Source organism: Podarcis bocagei, assembly GCF_964188305.1.
Source record: "Podarcis bocagei genome assembly, chromosome: 1".
In the NCBI taxonomy this organism is placed as follows: Eukaryota; Metazoa; Chordata; class Lepidosauria; order Squamata; family Lacertidae; genus Podarcis; species Podarcis bocagei.
This window is the reverse complement of record NC_138125.1, coordinates 100269170-100294131: the sequence shown is the minus strand read 5'-3', so window position 1 is coordinate 100294131 and position 24962 is coordinate 100269170. Positions and strand designations below refer to the sequence as shown.

Below are 24962 nucleotides of genomic sequence, written 5' to 3'. Positions count from 1 at the left end.
GAGGGGCTGTGCAATTGTTGGCACGTTCCTCAGGGTTAGGGGTGAATAGATTTCAGCTGATGAGCCGGGAGGACATCCTGCTAGGAACAGGGTTGGACAGCAGATGCAGGATTCAACCCTGCCCACCACCACCAGTGATGTCAGTTGATGGGCGGGTGGTGTGTGTTAGGATATTTCTGATTGACTGATACTGTTCCGATGGGAGTCTGGAGTTCGTCCAGTGACGACGTGGACGGCTGCCTGATGCCTCTGACTCCCTGGCAGTATCCCAACAACAGGTTATGGGCCTCATAGGCCAAGGTGCAGCCCCTGGGAGGCCAGGGTTGGCCCGTAGGCCAGAGCTTCTCCACCCATGCCCTGTGGTGTCAAAACCTCTATTCTGCTCACTGAACAGGCATATGGGCCTGTTACAGGAGGCTTGCATCATAGAACAGGGTGGATACGTACACTGTACTAATGTCCTAACAAGCTGAAACATGATTAGCTTCTTGAATTCTTTATCAAGGGTGATTTGTTCTGAGCACCTATATTTATTATGACTGTATCATTTTTATTAAGAAGACCTTTGAACATGAGTCCTCTAGCAGAAAATATGCATTATATAATTTGTGTTATGTGCAAACTATCTTCAGTGTCTTCTGCTTTCATAAATATCTATCATTTATATTTGTTTTCATTGTAATTATTAATTCTTGGAGTAGGCAACTGTCTCCACAGTTGATTTAATAGCACAGTCCTAACTGTGTTTACTGAGAAGTGTCCTGTTGAATTCAGTGGGTAAGTGGGATTAGTCTTGCTGCCTAAACTACTTAGTTCAAGCTCATCTGCTCAAAAATTATTCCCAATAATGATGAGCGGCCCCTGAGAATCAGCTGCTGCATTACCTCTGTTCATGCAAATAGACTTTGAGTATCACAGCCATAAAAGGCAGCTGTACATTGCAGCTTGAATCAGCTCTTTGGTTTGTGGAAGGGTTGGCGATCCAGTGGATGCTGACACTCATGAAAGAGGGAGGAGATTTTGATGTTCCACCTCCCATGCTGTTCCAGAGGGTCCTCCAGTGATCTGGAGCAGGTTTTTGGGCTGTACAGGACAAAAATCAACCCCTTCTGTTAGTAGAAAATTCCTTGCACATGATCTCTGGAGCAATTGTAGCTTGAGAAAATAAAATATATTCCATTCTTGAGTAAACTTAGCTGATAGAGTGATTGGGTAGCATTTGTAATTACATTTTATGTTCATGTCAGTGTTAGGAAAATTGGAATTGCCTAATGGAATAACTAGTTCTATCTATATATTTCCCAAGATGAGGCCATCCTAATATTTCTAGTGGAACTATCTTAGGTTCCCCCCCCCCCAGTTGTTATTCTGGCTTGCCTATTATTGCCCACTGCTGCTGGCAGTAGAAACAACAAAGAGACTTGTGGCTTCCTAAAGATTAACAAATGTTTTTAATTCATTCCTATTGTACAAATTTATAAACAGGTTCACAATCTGAGACCATCAAAGTGATGTACAACAGGGCAAAAATAAGATTAAATATAAATTCTAGTAACACTTAAACCATTCCTACGGATGCACAGTTAATGTTTCATAATCAATTAGGTCACACCTTAGGGGAAACCATCTTAAACAGAAATGTATTCAGTAGATGGCTGAACTTCATGATGTTGGGTGTCTTAACTAATTTCAGCTGGGAATTGATTCCAGAGGGCTGGAACTGCAACACTAAAAGTCCAGTTTCTAATGTAACCAGAGCATACCTCTGGGGCATGCAGTACTCTCAGCAGCAGCCCATCTGAGAAGCGCAGTTGCTGGGCAGGGGCATATGGGGGGGGGTTGATCCTTTAGGTAAGCTTTCTTAGCATAACCTTTTATGGACTGGATTCTTGTTGCCTGAGATACCAAGGATAGAAATTAGGATCATTTATTTATTACACAGATGGAGCCTCAAATAGTATATTGAAACATAATGAGGTTGCAGCTTTAATATTTAGTTACTGGAGTGTTTTCTTAGTCTCACATTATTAATCTGAAACTACACTAGAGTAAATGGGATGAAAAAGTTTGGAAATATAGTCTAAATTCTGGGAACACTGCATTCCTTGTATTCCCATTTGTGCACCTGTTAGGCACAAGCCTGAGTAAATAATGAACTCTGTTCCATGACTTGAAGTCTGGGTCTGGCAGATCAACTGGGATATTGAATGCCATAGTCCAATTCCTCCACGAAAAGCAATCTATTCCCATAGGTTTATAGCTGGTGGTTGCAGCTGAGTTATTTGAGCTTATATCTGTTATGGCGATGATGCATGGGAAGCATGGTGATTTCACAGTTGTCAAGGCTCAACTCATTCTGTGATAAAAGCGTAGTTTGAGAAAGTTGATCCCTAGGCTGATGTCACTCACATGATGTTTTCCCGTGTGTGTGTGTGTGTGTGTGTGTGTGTGTGTAATGATCAGTACTAAAGGCAATGTCACGTAGCATATCGTGCTGAATTTAGCTTGTGGTGTACATTTTAAAGTAACTTGATAAAAGATGAATGCAAACTTGATGAGATGTACATATTCTAAACTACCAAAAGCAAAGTGAAAATTGGCTCTTATTTGGGGGTTCCAGTCTGTGTTTAGCACTTGACTTCTTATATAGAACATTGCCATCCATTAAGAGCTAGCAATGCTCAAATGAAGTGTGTCATTTCAGATTTGTGCACACAACATGCAGGGGTTTTTCGTTTTTGTCTTATTTGGACTCTGACTTGGTGTAAAAGCTTTTAGCATAACACACTGTTCTTCCCCTTTATAGGATTATGCCAAGGAAAGGTATGGAGTATTGCCGCTGATCCAGTCTCAGGAGAAACCAGGTCAGTTTCAAAATTCTGGAAAGCATACAAAAACCTATTGGGTTGTAAATACCACAATCTGCAAGATAGTGCTGATAGTTGTGTCAGGTCCAATATACAGATAACCATTTCTAGCTGCAATGGAGCCAGTCTGTCTGAGGGAAGAAAGGTAAGAGGTTGTTTCACTTCATGCTTGCAGTTAACAAAATACTGTGGAACTGCAGCTAAATTTAACACATGACCAAAAAAAAAATCCAGTCACACTTGCTATGTGCTAAAATTCTGAGAGAACAATTGGCATGTATTAAGACAAAAATTATAGAGGCCCCTTTCTCTTTGTGAGCTAAGGAACCCTGTTTGCAGAATGCCTGTGCAAGGACTTCTGCTTGCACAGATGGGGCTCCCCCCCTTCTTGTGAGCCCCAAAATCTGCTTTGAGGGGATCAGGAGAAGCCCTGGAACAGCACACGGGAGGAGGAGAGGTGGGATTGCTGAGTCTAGCAAGCCAGAATACTTGCCATGACGGAACAATTGCCTTAGCACAACGTTAGATTCCTTCTTGAATCTTTGCTTACAGATCTAAATTTCAATGACTACAATTGGACTGACTTCTAGGCATTCATAGGATTGCAGCCATGGTTTCTCGTAAGCATACATCAAGTATGGGGAAGCCATCCAAAAGTTGTTTAACTCCCCTTGGCCATAGTGGCCAACGGTCATGGATGATGGGATTTGAAGTCCATCAACTTCTGGAGGGCTACACCTCCACTTGTTAACATCTGTCTATCTCGAGAGACAGTGCTGTGTGCCTCTGGCACCAAACTGACACCCTGAGACACAAGGCTGGGCAGTGTATATGGAGGTTCTGTCCTGCCCATACGACAAGACTTCCTTCTCAGCCTTGTAGATATGGTCAAAAGGAAAGCAGAGCAATACGTTGGGCACCATTTTAACTACAGGAGTTGCCGGAAGGAGGTGTACAAGGCCCCATCCAACCATCTTAGGGACTCCATTCCGGATTTGTGTAGGGTTTGCTCCCTAGCCTTTTAGTCTCCTGAATATGTCTCACAAGGTAGGTTCAGAGGTTTCCTTCTCCTAGATGGGCTACCTTCCCAGCTTGACAAGCCCAATTTGCCCCTCACTTCCCTCTACAGCTCATGCAGAAACCGCCTTCTTGACCTTTGAGCCCACTATTGGTCTCATCCGTTCAATCAGCTGAAGCCTGTCTTCACGTGCAGGGGAAGTCCCTAACTCACTGAGGGTTTTAGAGCCATCAAATACCCTCACCTGGTTTAGCTGGCCAGTCGAAGCCATTTCCTGGGGTTTGAGCGCTGTTGCATGCTGACGGCTTCTAGGAGCCACAGGTGAGAGATGAGTGCAGGGTGGGCACCAAAGGTGGGACAAACTATCCCAGAAAGAGAATGACGTGTCCCCCACCAGGGGTACTACCCCTCGCCTAACACTCCACACTCCTCCTCATAAGTAATTAGATATGCACAAAACTAAGCTAATAATGGCCTTTTTTCACTTGTTGGGTGTGGCCCAGCAACTAACTTGGGCTAATAAGACAGTTTATGTGTATGTCTACAAATACATCAAGCCACTCCTACACACTTGCCAGTTTCCCAGGTAGGCATGCTTATGGCTTCAGTTCAGCCTTACAGATAAGTCCATAATAGATATTACACTACATGAATTTGTATGTGGACATAATGCCAGCCTTTGAAAAGTCATGTTCTGTGTGCGAGCTGGGAGTAATCCAAGCACGTTGTGATGCGTTGGGATGTATATTGTGCTGCATTTGCAAAATGCAGCTTTGAAGAAGAAACAAATTGAGAGGTTTGGTTCTCGTTTTTGAGAGAGAGAGAAACATGAGGAGGGAGATTGGGCAGTGGTTCACTGCATCATGTAAAGAAGGAGTTGGAAGGAATAGAAAGTTGGATAGCGCTTTAAAAAGGTTGATTAAGTTGCCATTGTGGATTGGAGAAAAGGAAAGCATCCAGATTCAATGTTTAAAGAAACAAGTTATTAGAATTTTCTTCTGCTTTTTAAAAAAAACACCATTAAGGAAAAGCAACAGATTACTTCACCTACTTGTGCAAAAATAGTTTTCTGCAGTATGTTTCTCTTTAGCAGTTGCTTTCTGATTTTTTTATAAAAGCAGTGCAATAGTTGAAAATAATTATTTGGACCTTGTCAGAACATGTAGTCAAATGTGTTTGCCATCTGGTTTTCATGAAAGTTGGGCCATTATGTCTACAGTAATTTTTTAAAAAGTTAATCTAATGCACATTTTGGGTGATGCCTTGAACATTAGGGACTTATGAAAAGGGTGATACCTCATTTTGTCCTTTTTATTCATGTCTGGAAAATATTGCAGCTTTGTAATAATTTTAAATCGTTGATGTAATTCTGTCTGACTAAGGCTTAGCAGATCTGTTTCAGTTATCGTTAGCATTGGTGAAACTTGAAATTGGATTAGAACTTGTTACTCAGTTTTATTGTTTTTTATTTTTCTGCCTCAAGCACATCAACAGTGTAGTGGTGTATCCCTTTTACCACAGATCCCTGTTTCAGAGTAATTTGTTTTCAACAGCTTAATCCAATGCATGTTTCCTAGAAAGTAAGTCACAATGTGTTCAGTGAGGCTGACACTATCTGTTAAGTGTGCTTAGGATTTTCTGTCTAAACTACTTAGAGAAGACAACATCTCCCCTTCATGGAAGAGCAGTGGTTACCTCTAACCATTCCCAAACTTATTCATATCAACAGAATTACCTCTGAGATTCATGGTATTCGTCACATAGAACTTCCTTAGAGTCATCTTATCCTTTTAAAAGCTTAAATGAATCTGCAGAACCTAAAAGAATTATTCCGAAGAGAACCTCAGCGTATAATATAGTAGTTCTATAGCTGTGAAGATATTCAGAAAGTGAAAAATTAACAAAACAGACACAGCCTGGAATAGGAAGACACTAAAGTCAGAAGTTGGAAGGAGACAGAGAGAGAGAGAAAAAAAGAAAGAAAGAGAAAACCTTTGTGTGAAAAGAGCAGACGTCTATGGTACTACACAAGGTAGTTGTGCTTCCAGACAGAAAGGACCAACTCCAGTACCTGAAGCAGTGGTTTTCAACTAACACAGATATTAATAGTTTACAAGATTGCTTGCCTTATTAAAAAGGCAACATTATTTATTATTTATAAAATGTGCATACCACTTAGCATGAAGAGAAATCTCTAAGCAACTATCGTAAAATGTAATTTAAAAAGTCAATATAAATTCATATAAAATGCAGGAATCAAATAAAATCTTAAAAGCTAAGTAAAAACAGAATAAAACTGAGCAGCGTGGACCTTGGCACGGGGGATGAGTTGGGTTTTCGTTTGTTCACCAACGGCATCCCTAGGGCTGTGAGTGGGATGGCCTGTAGCCATATAGTCTTCCCCACTCCCCACCACTCCGATGGATATCCCCTCCTCTCATTTTCTGACCATGACATGCAATCTTTGTATGCACAGTACTTCATATTCTCTCTATCCCCCACCACAGACTCCTGAACTTGCGTACCTTATATAAAGCACTACAGTACTCAACTCACCATTCATTCTTGCTGCTCCACCTATTCCATTCCCTCCTCTAAAGCACTGGTCAGATTATTCAAAGGGGTAGAACTATGTGTGTCTGTATGTGTGTGAAACAGTAAACCCTCATACCCAGGGAGAGGTACCATGCATAATGTATTGCTGTCATCCAAATGGGAGGTTAAGAAAACATGCGCCCAGACTTCATATCCAGTACCAAGTCAGAGATGGTGAACTGACTGAAGCTGGGAAAAGGCATCCCTTGCCACCAAGGTTTCATTTCTGCCACAAATGCATTGTAAATAGCTTTCCTTGTAAATGTACATAAAATCTACAGGGTAGCTTTGTTGCATCAAAATGGCTATTGTTCCCCCTTCCCATGAATATAATAGCTAACCAAGTAATATATTGCCTGCAGATCGTGTGTTGGTTCGAATAAAGGACTTGACAGCAGAGAAAGCCGATGACGTCGTCTGGGTTCGTGGGAGGATTCATACCAGCAGAGCAAAAGGTAAGCTTAGCTCTTCCAAGGTTGCCATAGATAAGCCTTTCTCAACTTGGTGCCATCCAGATGTTATTGGACCACAACTCCATCAACCCTGATCATTGGCCACGGTGGCTGAGATTGATGGGAGTTGTGGTTCAAAATTATATTGAGGGCACCAGGTTGGGGAAGACTGTCCTAGACTGTTTATGCACCATTTATTTATTTAGATGGTTTATGTACTGCCCACAGCTTATGACAAATCAAACTATCTGTGGATCTGTCCTTTATTAAAGGTCCATGAAAATAACACAGTTCTTTAAAAACATTTTATTATGGGTCAGGAAGGGTCAAGTTTTCTCCCCTTATCCTGATGTTTTCTAGAACTACAGTGGTACCTCGGGTTACATACGCTTCAGGTTACATGCACTTCAGGTTACAGACTCCGCTAATCCAGAAATAGTACCTCGGGTTAAGAACTCTGCTTCAGGATAAGAACAGAAATCGTGCTCCAGCAGCACGGCAGCAGCGGGAGGCCCCATTAGCTAAAGTGGTGCTTCAGGTTAAGAACAGTTTCAGGTTAAGAACGGACCTCTGGAATGAATTAAGTACATAACCAGAGGTAGCACTGTACTCTGAATAGCAGCTTAGGGATTTTTCAAGAAAATATTCCAGCTTGCTGCGTCAAGGATATCTGGATATCTCCCTGGCAGGAAAATGGGGTGGAAGGGTACCCAGCAACAAGCTGAAGGCCTTCACCTAGTTCCCTCAGTTTGCAGCTTGAAATGATAGCTAGGCTGTTTACTCAGGAGCAGATTGCTAGGAGATGGCCCCAGACTGCTTGCTTGGAAATAGTTGCATGTGTTTAAAGGTGCTCTAGATTCTTGCTTTCTGTGTCTTTCCCTCCTGGATTTTTATGGAATGTTACACTCTTGAGAACGGTTTGCCACAAATGCTTTCCATATTGCAAAATAAATGTGCTTGCCTTGCTGCATTAGTTCTTTTTCTATAGTTGCATTAGTTCTTTTTCTATAGTTAAACATGGTAGAAAAAGACCTACAGGTAAATACGGTGCTTTAAAGAAGGCTGTATAATGAAATACTTACTTTTAAATGCCTCTAAAGTTATAAAGTACTATTTTGAAGTAAAACTTAAAACCATTGCCGAAGTATCAGTCATAAGGCATACTAGAATCTCTCTTTTCAAGTTGGATAATCGGAATAAAGCTAGTTTGTGTTACTTCCTAAGTTTTAAAGGAAATGGGAAACCCTGGAACGAATTGGCCTTTCATGTAGCCCCAAACAAAATATGTCAGCTCATTATTATTTTTTTAAAAAATTGTTCTTACAATGGCCTCAAAGAAATCCTTATCTAAGCTTGAGCTCCATGGCATGGCTTGTTCAGACAGAACCACCTGCCTGTCATTTTTCTTCACTGTGGGAGCACTACTTCTCTTGGAGATCACTTTCCATTGCACAAGTTTAAATATGCTTTGACCTCTTCAGGTGACATACAAGTCTGGCAGATGTTCCATTTGTTTGAACTTCACTTACCTCATGGTTGAGACACTGTACATTTAAAGAAAAAAGGCTTTCTGGAACAAAATACGAGAATAGCTTAAGGAACTGGAGTTGAACTCTGCTCCCCAAAATCTTTGACATGCTTGATAGAAATGCTTCTTGTATTGGGCATAAATAGGGAGAAAAGAAAGGTTAGTTACTACATCTGGTCAGTTACCTATTTCACTATAGTTTCATACTTGTTCTGGGGGCATAAATGTTAACAGTAAATGTTAAACATTTATTTTAACGGTCCCAGGGATTTTGTGTGTGTGTGTGTGTGTGTGTGATTTTCAAAATAATAATAATAATAATAATAATAATAATAATAATAATAATAATAATAATAATAAATAATATACAGTCATACCTTGGTTTTCGAACAGCTTGGTTCTCGAACGTTTTGGCTCCCGAACGCCGCAAACCCGGAAGTGACTGTTCCGGTTTGCGAATTGTTTTTGGAAGCTGAATGTCCGATGTGGCTTCCGTGGCTTCCGATTGGCTGCAGGAGCTTCCTGCAGCCAATCAGAAGCCACACTTTGGTTTCTGAACTTTTTGGAAGCCAAACGGACTTCTGGAACAGATTCCATTCGACTTCCAAGGTACGACTGTACTAGCAAATGTTGATAGTGGCCTGAATGGGTGTGCCAGCTTTAACTTGCATATATGTGTTTGAAAAGTGGAAAAATATGTAATCTTATGCAGCCATGAAGCTCATCTGGGATTGTTGGCATGCACACATGAGTGCCAACATTCACTCAGAGTTAGATAGTTGAAAGAGCTGCACTGACTAGTTTATGGTTTCAGTATACAAAGCCCTAAGCAGCTCAGGACCAAGTTATCCAAGGGAGCATATAGACCAGCCTTTCTCCTGTACAGACCAGCCTAGTTGCTGTGATCTGTGGAGGAGGTCTGTTAACAGTATCGTGGCCTGTAGAAGTGCACCTTACGTTGGTGCAGGGGAGATCTTTCTTCAGCAGGACACCTCCTTTGTGGAATGACCTGTCCATAGAGATCAGGTGGGCTTCAAGTCTGTGGTGTTTTTGCTGACAAATGAAAACATACCTGTTCATCTGGGTAATTCCTTGACCATTAATTCCTGTTCCTGAAAATTCCTGGCCACTGTGATTGATACTTTTAACTTTATTTTATTGATCTGGTTTTAGTGCTGCATCTTGCTGTTTCACTTGTTTGCGAACCGCCTTGATAATTCTCAAAATGAAGGATGGGATAGAAATAAATGAATAAATATATTTCTTAAAATGGTGACCTTATTTTATTTCAGAATTACCACCCCTCCCTTTCTACTTCAAAATGAGATTCCTGCATTGCAGGCGGTTGGACTATATGATCCTCATGGTCCCTCCCAACTATGATTCTATAATTCTCAGAAGAATTAAGAACAAGCGAACAACTTGGACAGTGACCCGTGTTCATACGCTGGGCTAAACCAGGAGTGGGTAGCCTCCCCAGCCCCACTTGAGGGACCATAATCCCACACTCGTGGTAGGCAGAGGCAGAGCAGATGATGGGTGGAGCTAGAGACAAGTTTCTGGGTTAACTAATCCAGAGTAAAATCCACCCTGCTTCAATTTTCACCGTGGTTACCTTACATTAGAATTCTCACTCTTGTGTGGTTAACTTGGAAGTAAAGCCTACTGAGTTTGATTCAGTTGCACTCAAATATACAGAGCATGTTATCTTTAGAACAAGATACGGGATTCTCCTGTTACGGGAAGCAAGTGAAAGTAACCCCTTTCTGACTTTAGTGTGCTGCACACATATGCATATATGACAGAAGCATACAAATTTGATCTTGGAAAGTTGAGGGAGAAAGTTCCATAGGGAAGAAGCAGAGGGAGGGAGTTTATTTTTTATAAAATGAACTACTTCCAATCATACTAAAACTGCATGAAGAAAGGGGAAACACAGTAAGTAGCCAGGAAAAAATAAGTAGGAAACGAACACAAATGAAGGAACTCTATGGGGATGGAAGGATGGGGGCAGCACAAGGCAGCTTCAGGAGGCTATAGGGGCTGCCTAAAATGAGACGGGATTCAGATTTCCCTCCTGTGTGCTGATGTGAAAAGTTTAGTTTCATATAAAGGCAAGCTTCAGGTTTGTGATCTCCCCCACTTTTGCGTCATGACTGTAAGGAGGGAGTTTTCAAAAGCTTTCGCTTCTACTTTTGCCTAACCACAGCCTGCCACGTTATCCAAACCGTGGTTAATTTTAATTTGTTTCAGGCAAATTAACTCTTGCGCAGTTGTGGAAATGCATAATACCACATGGTGCGTTCAAATTCTCCTAAAAAGCCGGAGATATTTCTGAGAATTCTCCCAAAGTTCGGAAAGACCCAACCTGGGGGCACTACTGCCCCAGTCCCTTTGTATTTGTTTCCCTCTTGCACCCCTCCCTTGCCAGATTTGCAAATTGTGACAGGAGGGATTCAAAATGTACAACACCAATGCTGCCTAAATTTCCAGATCATTTTTGGGCCTGCTTGAAACCACCATTGTCCAGAGGAGCACTGGTAAATGCATTGTTAAAAAATTATTTTAAACCCTCCAGAGAAATGAATCTGAGTGAATAAAGTGCTACACTTCACAGCGTCACATGCTCTGAGCACAGTCTGGAGTCATTGGTTTTTTCCCCTACTGGTCAGTGAATATATATATATATATATATATATATATATATATATATATATGAATGAACAGTTTAACCAGCCTTCAGCTTTAGGCTGGGCTACTGGTCTCCCTTATTTCCATTCTCTTTCGGATTTATATGTTTGTAAAAGGGTGGGGAATGGGCAGGTGAGAAGACTGGTGCTGAGGGCTTGTCTTGGGATGGGTAGAAAATTTCTGAATGGGCAAGTTGGTTTCCTTATGCCCCTTTCTAAAAATCTTTCTATCCCTCGTCATGATAAAAGAATCACTCAAGAGTCTGAAAATGTATTAACGTATACAGCTGAGAGCCTTTCTGCAAGCTTGAGCATAACAAGATATCATACTGTGCAATAATAATATTTGTTGGAGGGCCATGGGCTAGTTGCTATCTCTCAGGTTAACTATGAGAAAATATGGAGATAAACTCATTTGTACTTCTCGGAGGTGCTTGGTATAAGGATGGGATTAGAAAGTGACACGTCTGATTAGGAGTTGTACTGCGTAAGGCAGAGAGATGACGAATTTCCCTGTCTGCCTTATGTTAGCCACAATATTTGGCCCAAACCGCTAACTGGTAGGAATCCAAGCTGTCAAACTAAAAGTGAGATGTGTGATTCAGGTTCCGTTGGTGGCAAGCATTGGAGGAACTGATATGAGTCTCGGTAGAAGCCCACTCGCCAGTTCATTGCAACATTAATGTTATGAGTCAGAAAGCTGTTTCAAAAGGTGTTGAGTTGCATATGGGAAATTCATCTTGTCTGTTTCACAGAATAGCAAAAGAGTGAGAGTGTGTTTTAAGCAATAGTCATTTTAATCAGAAATGACCATGATCTCTGACACAGATACTTGGCAGAACACCACATAAATATTTCTGAGTTAAATAAACAGAGGTATTAACCAGGTTTCATAATAGGTTTCCTTCCATTTCCCCCCCTCTCTACTAAAAAGAGAAAATGTGAACAATCCTGAGAGACAGAAAAAGAACACATTCTCAGCCAGTGGAGGAGTGGAGCATACAGGCAAGGACTAACTTCTCCTGAAAGAGGTGTCAAAAGCACTATTTTGAAAAACCAATTAGTGGATCCTGGAAGGGGAGGTAAAGGTAAAGGGACCCCTGACCATTAGGTCGTGGCCGACTCTGGGGTTGCGGTGCTCATCTCGCTTTATTGGCCGAGGGAGCCGGCGTACAGCTTCCGGGTCATGTGGCCAGCATGACTAAGCCGCTTCTGGCGAACCAGAGCAGCGCACGGAAACGCCGTTTACCTTCCCACCAGAGCGGTACCTATTTATCTACTTGCACTTTGATGTGCTTTCGAACTGCTAGGTTGGCAGGAGCCGGGGCCGAGCAACGGGAGCTCACCCTGTTGCAGGGATTCGAATCGCCAATCTTCTGATCAGCAAGTCCTAGGCTCTGTGGTTTAACCCACAGCGCCACCCGCGTCCCATAAGGGGAGGTAGCCTCCTTATAAAGGGAGTCAAACATCCAGGCTTGACTCTAGCAAGCAAGTCTAAGGCCCTCTAGTCTGTATCTTACACAGGGGGTAGAGTGCATCCTCCTTCTCCTAGTAGGCTCTAATATCCAAGGAGGAAGCACCACATTCAGAGGGCAAGCGACTGATCCCATTCTTCCTGGAATCACTCAGATTGCATCTGCAGCAGTGAGACACAGAAGGGACCAGAGATGTAGCTCCCAACTACCTCTGTGTCACAGTGCCTTCAGGCCCCAATGCGCTCTCTTTTTCTCCCATTCCCCCCCCCCCAGTCACTGACAGGCAGGAGCAATCAGAGAAAAAGGCTGAATAAGACTTCCAGGGGAAGATAACAGGAGAAAGGTGGTGAGGCATCCTGAGAAGGATGAAAGCAAGTTTTGCAATACGGATGCTGGAGGCATCCTGAGGATGAAAGCAAGTTTTGCAATAAGTTCTCTCAATCTTTTTATCTATCTGTTGCAGAGAATTGGGGGAACCCCCAGAAAAGATTTGGGAGTGGGGTGGGAGGAAGTGACGAAGCAGAATCCTGTTGCTGTGAGCAAAAGCCATTCCGCCAGTGCAGTTATCCTTTAATTTACAGTGTGATCCTCTGCATGTCTGCTCAAAAGGAAATCCTTTTGAGATAAGTGGCGTTTACGTCTTGGGTACATGTGTATAGGATTGCAGCCATAGAGATGCCCACAAAATTTTATTTATATTTGCACCCACTTCACAAAGACAACTGTTATAAAATAAGGATAAGTTGTTTGATCATTTCAAGTGTCCTAAATACATAGGCTGCAATCCAAAGAGCTTATTTGGATTTATTTATTTTTTAAAAAAATGAAATTATTTGGAACTATGAAAAGGTTATTGTGAGTAAAAAATCTGTGCCAAAGGATGCACATGTCTGCCTGTAGGCTTTGCTTTGTGAGCGTTTAAAAGTCTGGCTTAATTTTAAAGTAGTAGAACATATTTTTGTATTCATTCAGAAAGATCCCAAGTAAGTTGCCCTGAATACACCTGCATTGTTCCTTCCTCTTTCTTTTCAGGAAAGCAGTGTTTCTTAGTCCTACGTCAGCAGCAGTTTAATGTCCAGGCTCTGGTGGCTGTGGGAGACCATGCAAGTAAGCAGATGGTAAAGTTTGCTGCCAAGTAAGTAAGCAATTATATCCTGTTGTCACAGTAAACAATGGTGGGAACCCAGGCTCCCAGTGGTTGGGACCATTTTCGCACATTAACATCAATGCCACGTTTGTTTTTAAAATGTAGTTATTTAAATTGTCAGCTCACTATAGTGTTGAATGCATTACACTTACAAAGACAAAATGGAACACAGCCTTGAAATTGATTCTGAACTGCTGGGGGAGCATTCTGTCTCTGCAGACAGCTCCTATTTACTTTCAAGCTGGCTAACAAAAAGGTTGGCAGGCTGAACTCGGACACATTATTTTGTCGGATGTTTGTGTGTGCATGTGAACACAGGCTCGATCTTTTTTTATTTTATTTTATTTAAGCATGAGATCTTTACTGTGTAATGTATTCTGCCTCATTTAAATGCAAAGTACAAATTGAAGGTATTTAGAAGTTCAGCAGTGCAATTTTTTCTCTCTCCAAAAGACAGAAAGGGTTAGGAACCTAATTTGCACTCTTGTAATCTTCATTACTGGAACTAAAACATGTTCTGTGTAGCATTCCCCCCCCCCTTCCTCAAGTCCTCCTCCCCTGATTGTAATTGGCTCTGTTTCTATTTTAGCAAGAAGCATTATGGTCAAGGCAAGGGTCTGCCTTCTCTCCACAGGCGCCTTTAAGATTGGGGTCTGAGTTGACGGGTGCCTGGGTTACCAAAGCAATTTGGGAATGAGGGCAGAAAGTAAGGTACCCTGGAAACAAGCTAGGCAACAGAACTAGATTGTGGCACCAGGGCAGGCTTCCAGTTCTGATCTTAGAACTCTCTCTACGTCTGGGCCTTGCATTGTGTGTAAAGTTACACTACTGAGAGTGGGTTATCCTTTACACCTTTTAGTTTTGAGACCACCGATTGGTTTGATCCCTTACACGCCTATGTGGCAAAGTGGCCTTTACAAGAACAGAACATTCTTCTGTGTCTAGCTTTTGACTTGATACATCCAGGCTTTAAATTATGAGTCTACCTTAGTATGGAGAACTCAAGATACTTCTGTTCTGTTTCTCGACATAGCTTTTGTGGCTCAGAGGTGGGCCCTAAATGCATGCCAGAAGGTGTAGACAGTTCTGATGGGGTGGAGAGGAAAGTGATGCATTGTTCTCCTTAGAAAAGTTTTTAAAAGGTCCAAACAGTTCTGGAAATTAAGTTCAAGGCCATAGGGAGCAGCACACTCAGTATCACATTAGCTTAATAGTATTTAGAGCATGTGTAACATGTTCTGTTAATTCTTTTAGTGTCTTTGAGATTCAATTTTTTTCCTAGTTCCTGGAGAACATAATTAGAGAAATGTGGGTTTTCTCTTTATTTGGTCTTCCTAAATGGTGCCCTCGCTTTGGCTCCAACTGTGTCATGAGTCCTTGATTGACCTTCCTAATGGTTTCAGCTCTGCTCTGCACCAGGCATTTCCTATTGTATCCTCTGTTCATGCCTTCATACTGAAGGTTTTTCCCCCTAACAAAGCCATGCATTTTGCCTCTAATTGTCAATTTGTCATCTCCGTCTCCCTCAGACAACTGCTCCCTAGGCAACTGGTTGCGCTCCCCAGTTCTTTTTTGGCCTTAATTTGGAGTGCTCCCCACTTAACGCTATACACTTTGAATTAGCCAGTGTAAAGAATCAAATCAAATCAAAATCCTACTGACTTGTAGTGATTACCAAAAAAAGTTGATGCCAATCTTGATTGCTCACTCTAACCTCTCACCACCTTTTGTAAAAGAAAAAGAAGCTTGAATCAAAAGGAGTCTGTCCAAAGAAGAAGGCATGCTAATGAACCCAAACCACCTTCACATCACATCTGGCTGCTTCACCCTTTTATTTCTTTACAGCTTTCTATAAAATAGAGGAGAAAATAATAATGTATACAACACTCCATTTGGAGTGGACTTAAGCATTTATCCCTGTTCGAATGCTGTCAATATTTCTTATGTGTATATGAATGAATGACCTTGCCTTCATTTCACATGATCTGGCTCTCCTACCTATTTTATGGGATCTATCCGAACACAGTTTTGAACACCTGGCTGTATATGAGAGGCATCTGCAGTTTTCGAGCATCTTAGGTTCATACTGCTTCTGCTTCTTCTTGTACATAGCCAAACAAGTATAGTTCTCCTTTTCTCAGTGTTAGCACAGAGCTGAGAACTTTCGTAATGGGGGGAACTATTGATATGAAATGTTTACCTGAAAATACTCCAGCTTTCATGCCAGAAGCTCTTGCTCTGAGCGATGCGTTTCTGCTACTTAGTCATTTGAAGAAACATTTTCTTGATCAAGCTGAAAACATTTAACATGCTACTATTGACTTTGAAGTGCCAGCAGAGTGACACTGCTTAACTCAGTGATGGACAAACGTGGCCCTCTAGCTGTTTTGGGACTACAATTCCCATCATCCCTGACCACTGGTCCTGTTAGCTAAGGATGATGGGAGTTGTAGTCCCAAAACAGCTGGAGGGCCAAGTTTGGTCATCACTGGAATGTAATGTGTAAGGAACAGTGCAGAACCTAGCCATGCTTAAACCCAAGACACTGAGATCTAGTGAGCATGTGGCAAAACATGTTACATTTGTTTTTCCACCAAACCTGTGCAAGAAGGGAAGATTTCATTTCAGAATAATCTCCCCTCTCCTCCCACCACATGCTGTTCTGTGCATAACATCCCATATAGTTTAGCAAGCTGAGAAATGAGTCGGGTTGGTGCCTCCCCAAGCCTCTTTCCCTTTTTTATTCCTGCTTCAGTGAGCTGGTTCTGGTTAGTGTAAACTACAGCTCATTTTAACCCTGAAAAGATTTTGAACCGGTTTTTAACTCACTACATGATCCTTGTTAGTAAACCGACATTAAAACGGCAATGCTTTATTGTGGACATAACAGGGAGTTGTAGTTTAAACCAACAGAGATTGATGTGCTGAAGCAGACGCACATGGTTGTGAATGCTACGTATGAAAGGGCCCACTAGAGGAAAGCTTCCTGCAGAGCTCCACTTTCTTGCCAGTCAAGCTGAGCTCTTGTGTATCAGTGACCATGGAGCAGTCATGTCAAAGCCACTCCCCGCCCGCCCCCGGCAACCTTCACTGAATTTACTGACACAGTTAAAATGTTGAAGGTTTAGTGCTACCTTTCTTAAGAGGTGGCATCAATCGATTGCTCTCTTTGTTATCCTTGCTACTGCTGAGTTACAGTAAATAGGATATTGGGGAAGGGAGCAAAGGATTGCCAATTGTAGCTCAATATATAAGGTAGCAGGAACTGATCTCAAGTAGCAAAAGTTGACATGTTCATTTAGCATGGATTAGTTTCCTAGAGTTTTTACTGTTAACCAGCCTATTGGGTTGGATAGTAAATAACATTCAGCATAGCCTAATAGAACTGTCCTTCCAGTAACTGCAAAATAAACCTTTGTTGTATATTTTTAAATAGTAAGCAAGTTAACATGTCACGAAATGGGTCGCCAGTACTACAGTTTCTTTATACATATATTAGTAAATTTTCTCATTGTTCATTGCAAATGAAACTATAAACTCAAACAACAATATTGGAACCTGAGTCATGTAAAAGTGTGTTCAGCTTCAGCAAATAGAGCTCAAATTCATGAATACCAAGGTGTTTTATGAGACTTGACTCAAGCAATGGGTACTTTTGAATAAAAGGATTGAGGGAAAAACCCAAGAAAACTATTGTTGTAAAAGTTTTTGGCCATAAGCAGTTAGTTACATGGCATAAACTAGCCATTGATTTAAATTACTGACCCATGAAACTTGTTTGATAGGCCTGCATGAGCTCACTTAGAAGTGGTAAGTACTCATTTCTGTTCTTGTCATGATTGAAGAGGTCCTCCCTGGAGCATCAACAATAGATCTTATTGTCTCATTTTGAAAAGAATATATGCTCATCAGTTTGCAATTATGTCGTATTTCAGAGCCCTAAATAAGTTAATGTCAGATTTTGGATAGAATGTAGCCCAGAACCAAATCATTAAATGAAAATGGACAGATAAGGACAAACTGAAATTAATATGGTGGTGCACTTTAGGTCAAAAATTGGTAACCTACATATGACTAAAGCCCAATTACGGGATGCCACATCTTGCATGTGCCCTTGGAGTTGACCACATTTGAGAGAGCAAAAGGAGGCAATATGGTCAGAACAGATCTTTTTGTTGAATCAGGCTCAGGTTCAGGGATGCTGTTATTGTTTAATTCAAAACAACTAAAAAAGCACTTAGGTGTCAGCTAAAGAAAAATAACCTTCGTGAACTTTCTGCAGTATGGAAAGCTTTCTATCAAGAAACCTGATTGAAAGTGATTCATTACTAAGCGGTGGCTGTGGGTTTGATCTTGCAATACAAAGTTGTTGAAAGAAGTTTGCTCAAATGCAACCAGACTGCACAATCAATGTGGTTAAAGCAGAAAGTCTTGACTAATACTTGGCTAGCTGAGCTTGAACGTTGCCATGTGCAGAAACGGAGTGTTGTTGGCTTTGATGACATAAAACTGTTTAACAGTGGAAATGTAGGTTATCCAGTTTAAGTTCCTGAAAGGGATGCAATGCAAGCACACTTGCGTATTTATTCAGCCTCATGACCTAAATAATTTGACCACTTGGAATAACGTGCCTTCATGGTCTAGTTTGAAATCAAGTGATAGGTTGCTCCTCATAACTTTATATATATATATTATTTGGACACATCCCACATTGAAGCAGGCTTCTTTCAGCAGATTTGGGGCTTGTTTTAGATAAAGTACCCAAAGCAAGAACCTCTAGTGGGACTGGGCTGTTTCAGCAGTGTTAAAAGCATACTGCAGACAGTGTGCCTGCAAAAATTGAATCCCCCATCTCGCTCCGCTTGCCATATATGAAAAACACCAAGGTGGGGAGAAAGGGAGCTCGTGTGACTGGCATGTCTAACTTCTCTTGGATGGAATAATTTTCCCAGGGATCTCCAATCACAGTGCTTAGGGGTATTAATATATATATATTTAATTCCACATTAATAGTAAATGGAGGAGACACAAAGCTTTATTTTTCTGAGTTGGAATTTAACTTTGGACCTTGATAAGCCTCTAAATTGTTTCAGTCCAGTCTAGGGGTCTGCACAACCACTTGATTTGGTTCAGAACCCAGTTTGGAGTGTTGGAGAAGAGCCCATTTGAAATGGGCTCTTTTCCAAAACACCAAATTACGTTCTGAACCAAATCATGTGGTTGTGCAGACCCCTAGTACCTACAGACAGTGATAGAGTGGGATAAAAATGCATGCTCTGTTTTGAGTGGAGTAGGTCAAATAGGTATGAACCAAGGGACGCATTGCATGTAAACCTTTTCCTATGGCACTATAGGTGACTGTATAGAATAGCCATACATACAAATTTTATACTATTTTCTTCTTCAAAAGATATTTCTGAGGTAGGAAAAACACATGGTGTGACTGCTTCCCACACTATATAGTAGTAGTAGTAGTAGTAGTAGTAATAATAATAATAATAATAATAATAATAATAATAATAATAATAATAGTAGTAGTAGTAGTAATAATAAAATTTATTATTTATACCCTGCTCATCTGGCTGGGTTTCCCCCAGCCACTCTGGGCAGCTGCCAACAAAATACTAAAATACAATAATTCACTAGACACTCTTGTATGCTGTTGACATGTAGTTTTTGAGCAGTCAGCTGGAAACAATGATATTAATGCCTGTCCCCGGGTGCAAAGATGCCCATTATATTTACTTGGAAGTAAGCTGCGTTCAGCAAAAGTTCCACTTTTCTTTGCTACTGACCTTTGTAGTTCCTCTTTGCTTCTTTCTTTGAATTGTTTTCTGTTTGCTCAGGGGCATTCCTAAACTGACTCTTAAATCATTAGTTCCTGTACACAATCATTCCTAATTTCCTTTGAGTCCAGAACTGTTATTTCTTGGAGTTTTTTTCTTCTTCTTTAAATTAAGATCACAATTGTGATCTTGCTTTTCTGACTGCCCTGATTCTTGGGCAGGTTTGGGTTGACTTTAGTTTTATGTTGTCTACTTTTATGTTTATTAGTTTTCCCACAGCCCACCAGTGTGTCTTAAATTCACAAAGCACAAGTGCATTCTTAGGATCTCTTTAGGGTAGGCATAATAGCTCTTTGTTAAGTGATCCTAAGTATATACTGTTGCTTAGAATATATAGAAGAAATGCCATGCTATACAGTGGTACCTCGGGTTACATACGCTTCAGGTTACAGACTCCGCTAACCCAGAAATAGTACCTCGGGTTAAGAACTTTGCTTCAGGATGAGAACAGAAATTGTGCTCTGGCGGCGCGGCAGCAGCGGGAGGCCCCATTAGCTAAAGTGGTGTTTCAGGTTAAGAACAGTTTCAGGTTAAGAATGGACCTCCAGAACGAATCAAGTACTTAACCCGAGGTACCACTGTATAAGGTTGAGGTTTGCGTGCGCCACCATTCTTTGAAGGAGTTTAGGCAGCCATTGGAAACTGACAAGTGACCTGCGGTTCACTTTCTACTTACCTCTATTCTTTGCTATCCCTGCATGAAGACACAGACTCTGACTTCTTAATTCTGACCCTAGGTGGGAGTTGGTTGACACTGGATTTTTATACTTGTTTTTGTAATCCTGGCTATCCTGTTTTGACTTTTCGTTGACACATTACTAAGTGCTACAAAGTATGCATGGGAGAATACACAAATTCAACCAAGGCCCTCGTGTACCATAGGTCTGAAGCAAATGATAAGATGTAGGTAATCATTTTGTTACTATTACTATACCTATTCTGACATGTTCATGACCATGAGCTGTTAGAAGTGCCCTGTTCAAATCTTCCCACAGTCCTAAATTCCCCAGGAAGATTTAGAGCAAACCACACAGTCTCCTAAGCCTTTAACAAAGGTTTAATTTCCCAGAATTAGGGAAGATCCTACATTCAAACAAGCATGGAATCTCCCAGTTTGGAAGCTGACTTCTACCTGTAGTAAAGGAAGAAAGCTTTCGCTTGATAATTTCCCATTGAGAATCATGGGTGGGTAAATAGCAGCAGAGCAGACTCTCAAGTCCCCCCAGATTCTGAGTACAGATGACCATGAGATTATGAGAGACCACATATTAGCTCTAAAATATTTTGCATTGATTTATACGGCTCTGCTCTTAAAAACCAGTCAAGTGTCCTTTTTCTGACTACTGGAGAAGCATAATTTTATACTTTTTGTTCATCTATATAGCAGTTACAAACTATTAACTCCTGTACAATAAGACCCTGGCCTCTGTTGATACTCTGATCTGTGTTCTCAGATTTCTTGTTAAGAGTTGTAGTCTGCCCATTAGTGCTCTTTTACGTTCTCTCATTCTTGCTAGATCATTACTGGGGTTGGACAAGCCAACAGCTGGCAGTGCTGTACAGTTCAACCTTTCTCTCCCTCTTCCTCATGACCTCTGTCTATCTCGACAATGGTTGGGCCTATACAAACATTAACTCCTATGAAACCTTTCAGCCACCACTATTTTCAGCCATAGGCTTGTTGGTATGAAACATTGAAGACAACAGCTGGAGTAGATGGTATGAGGAGTAGGGAAAGGGCACTTCACCAGGATTGGATTTTTTCTCTTGATGCTCCTGATAAGTATATACCGTATTTTTCGCTCTATAACACGCACCTGACCATAACACGCACGTAGTTTTTAGAGGAGGAAAATCTGTAGGCATGCCACCCGTAGGCATTTCCTCTATAACACGCACAGACATTTCCCCTTACTTTCTAGGAGGAAAAAAGTGAGTGTTATGGTGCAAAAAATACGGTAAGTACCTTCTTAAGGGTTCCGCTGCTTCAGTTTGGCAACTACTGGGCTTGGAAAAACTACTGCACCTCTGCTGAGAAATCATCACCTTATAATATAAGCAGTTTGAGAGAAACCTTGACCTTTACAAAAATCAAGGTTTTTGATTTTAGTATGCCAACACCTACCATCACGAATGGGAAACAGAGGATCAGTGAGTCGCTTGTAGGGACTGCTTGAATGAGTAAAGGAGAGGAGGGTGGAATTAAAATCAGCAGACTCTATTATTTCAAATCCTTTCGATGTCCTTATTAGGAGCAGTCATTGATGGCTTTGACAGAAACCTTCTGTTTCAGTGAGGCTTGGCAGATCAAGAAATGACAATGATCTTTAACAGTCTTCATGGGAAGTTTTAATTTGCATAGTGTGATTTAATGGTTGACCAGAGAACTCAGATTTAAACATCTCATTCTCGTTTCCTGATGTTGCTGACATACCACTGGGTCGAGTGTTTGCCTTTTAAAGTAGGTGGGATTAAAGAATTTGGAACCTCATCAAGGCTTATTTACTTGAATATTGTGCAGTGTCTGTTTCCTCTTAATCTGTTATTTGAGTCTCTGCAGTCTTGGGTTTTCTTCTACACCCTCCCTGGCTCCTGGACAAACAGCTAGCTATTATAGCCAGATGTGTGTTAATGTCAGGTCCATCTGACACCATGGCTGTGTCCCTTCCTGATCTTATTAAAGTCATCCCATTGCAAACTTGAAGAACAGTTATGTGGTATGGATCTGTCTGTGAAAACTGTTTGGAAGCTTTGTCTGGTACAGGATACTATCGCCTACCCCTGTAGAGAAATAGTGAGGTGGGCGCATAGTCGATTGATGTGGTTAGCATGCAATCTACCTACATTGCCTCTCTCCAATTTCCACTGATCCCCCCTGCCCTCAGGAGAAGCATTTCAGGGAGCACCGGATGTTGCAGTTCATAATCTACCTACATAAATGTTGGAGACAAGCCAGTAGGTTGGACTGAGACATCACAGTTAAGATTCAGATAAACCATAGTCTGGTATAACAGGAATGAGCATGCCATACTCCAGGCTCGTGCACTCTCCTCTACTCTGGTGCAGGCATGAGGATTTGTTTGGAAATATTTGCTTCTTTTCTAGATCAACTGATCTAGAAAAACAAGCTAGCTTGTTTTTGTGAGCATGGTTAATATTAACCACAGTATATATTTTTTGGATGACACATTGATGTATTTTTACTCAAAATTCAAAGCAGAAACTTCCAATCTCATGCCAGAGGAGAAGGGAAATGTCTGTGAAGCAGTGGCCAGGGGGTGGGGGAGAAAAGGGTAGGATATTTATTGTAACACTAAACCAAACATAGCCCAAAGAGGCGCCTGGTTCAGAAGCACAGACATCTACCAGTGCAGTGTATTGGGCTTTGAGTTTGATCATGGAAGGGTCAAATCCTTACTCGGCCATGATGTTCACAAAGAACTTGAGTAAATATGTCCACTGGATTTTTTCAGCCAATAGTGGTTAAAGCAAAAGAAATATAAATACACCCCTTTTCATTGGAAAAGTGCTGTCAGAATGAAATGCATCTAAAAATATGAGCTGCTAGGGTAAAAGATATTAATGCACTGGTAATTTTATCTTTCAATCCCCTTTTTAAAATGAAGCTTCTGACTTTTTTGACTGAAGACAAGCCTTCTGTCTCCACCCTACAGATAATTTTGAGATTTTTTTGTTACTAAGAAGAAAAGCAGCCTTAGCATTTTTCTACTATTGCTTTCCCATGCTTGAGTTTACCAACAAAATCAAAATATTCCACTTTTAAGTTTATCCTTTGTCCCGTCTTTATCTGCACCTTCCTTTAAAGTACATGCTTTAAAAATACACCTGACAATCTGGGAGAACTGTAGCCTTGCTCATTTGCACTTAGAGTATTATTTCTGCTTAATGCTTCCCAGACAGATGATGTAATGATTGGATCTGAAATGCTGACAAAAAATCTCTTTAGGGCTATCCTCCGTTTCAGCCATCAGCCCTGTTGTTAATTTATCACAGCTGATAAATAATTTCACTAATGCCCCTTGCTTCCTGATGATGTGTTCTAAATCACTTTCTAAATCTCTTTACAGTGGTCCAACATTTAATTTAAAAATAAGAATAACAATAAGAATTCCACATTGTGGCCATCAAAAATGCAAATGAATACTCCCAACTGTGACGCAATTATCATACTGACTTTTTTTTTTAATTGGCAGCATCAACAAAGAGAGCATTGTTGACATCGAAGGTGTTGTGAGGAAAGTACCGCATAAAATTGGAGGCTGCACTCAGCAAGATATTGAACTGCATGTTCAGAGGGTAATATTTTTAGAAGGAAACTAAAAAATGCTATTGTGTGATGTTGTTTTAAGATTTCTGGTGATACTCTTAAGTACTGTTCTTCTTGGTGGAGAGTTAGGCAAGCAAATAGCAAAAAGAAGAAATAAAATGATTTATCCAGCATATGCAATTAAAATAGCAACATGAGGTAACTATAAAGCCATTTTATTTGTATATTAAAGGAAATATTCGTTTCCATGTGTTCCTTATATGGTATCTTCTAGATTGTGTTTAAAAATCTGTTTTTCTCAAAAGAAAAATATGCAGACAGACCTGGGGGTTTTTTGTAGGAATGACCAGTTCACATTTTCCCCAGAAACCTATTCAGAAATAGATGGATAACCCAGCGTACATAAACATCTGCTTCTAAAGTGTAACACAGCACAAGACACTTAAATTGTATGTGTCTTCCAGGCAATCCTGAAAGGTGGAACCACTTACCATTTCTGTATTAGTAGTGGAAATGGAGAAAATTCAGAACACCGAAACTTTTAAATGTTAATCCCCATGTTGTAGGGAGGGTTGCATGAAAGGCAGTAAACATTATTGAACACACTAGAGTGTTGGCCATATTTTTTGTCCCTCTTTTCTGGGAGGCTGATGACTTGCAGACCTGTTTCATAGATTGAGTACGACTTCAACCCGTGCTGTAAATGTTTGACACAACTTAAATTCAGTCACCTGCAGCTGGAGGACAAAAGTCAATTTTGAGAACATGGAACGCGAGTTACAGAAGGAGGTGTTTAAGCTAAAGATGACAGACTCCATGCTCAGCTTTCCATGAATTGCTGATCATGGAAGGCTTTTGATCCAGGAGTAGCGGTGGGGAGAAGTCATTTGCTTATTTCACCCTTCCCCTGCACCCACCTGCTCCCAGCTCTCCAAAGCAGAGTTTAGGAAGGTGCAAATGTTTGCAGGTAAAAGGGGCAGCTGCCCAGAATCCCCCTGCCCAGCTTCAGTCCCACCGTTGGAAGTTTGGATCCAGTCAACTGAAACAGCTCTCTTA

The 24962-nt window shown here is 41.0% G+C and overlaps 1 protein-coding gene across 1 annotated transcript in view; it reads left to right on the top strand.

Moving 5' to 3' along the window:
- The window catches only part of DARS1 (aspartyl-tRNA synthetase 1), a 49395-nt gene that overhangs the window by 886 nt on the left and 23547 nt on the right, over positions 1 to 24962 (top strand). The window contains exons 2-5 of the mRNA XM_081199778.1: positions 2807 to 2864; positions 6843 to 6935; positions 13658 to 13760; positions 23833 to 23935. Of these exons, the coding sequence (XP_081055904.1) occupies positions 2807 to 2864; positions 6843 to 6935; positions 13658 to 13760; positions 23833 to 23935 (357 nt within the window). The remainder of the gene's footprint in view (positions 1 to 2806; positions 2865 to 6842; positions 6936 to 13657; positions 13761 to 23832; positions 23936 to 24962) is intronic.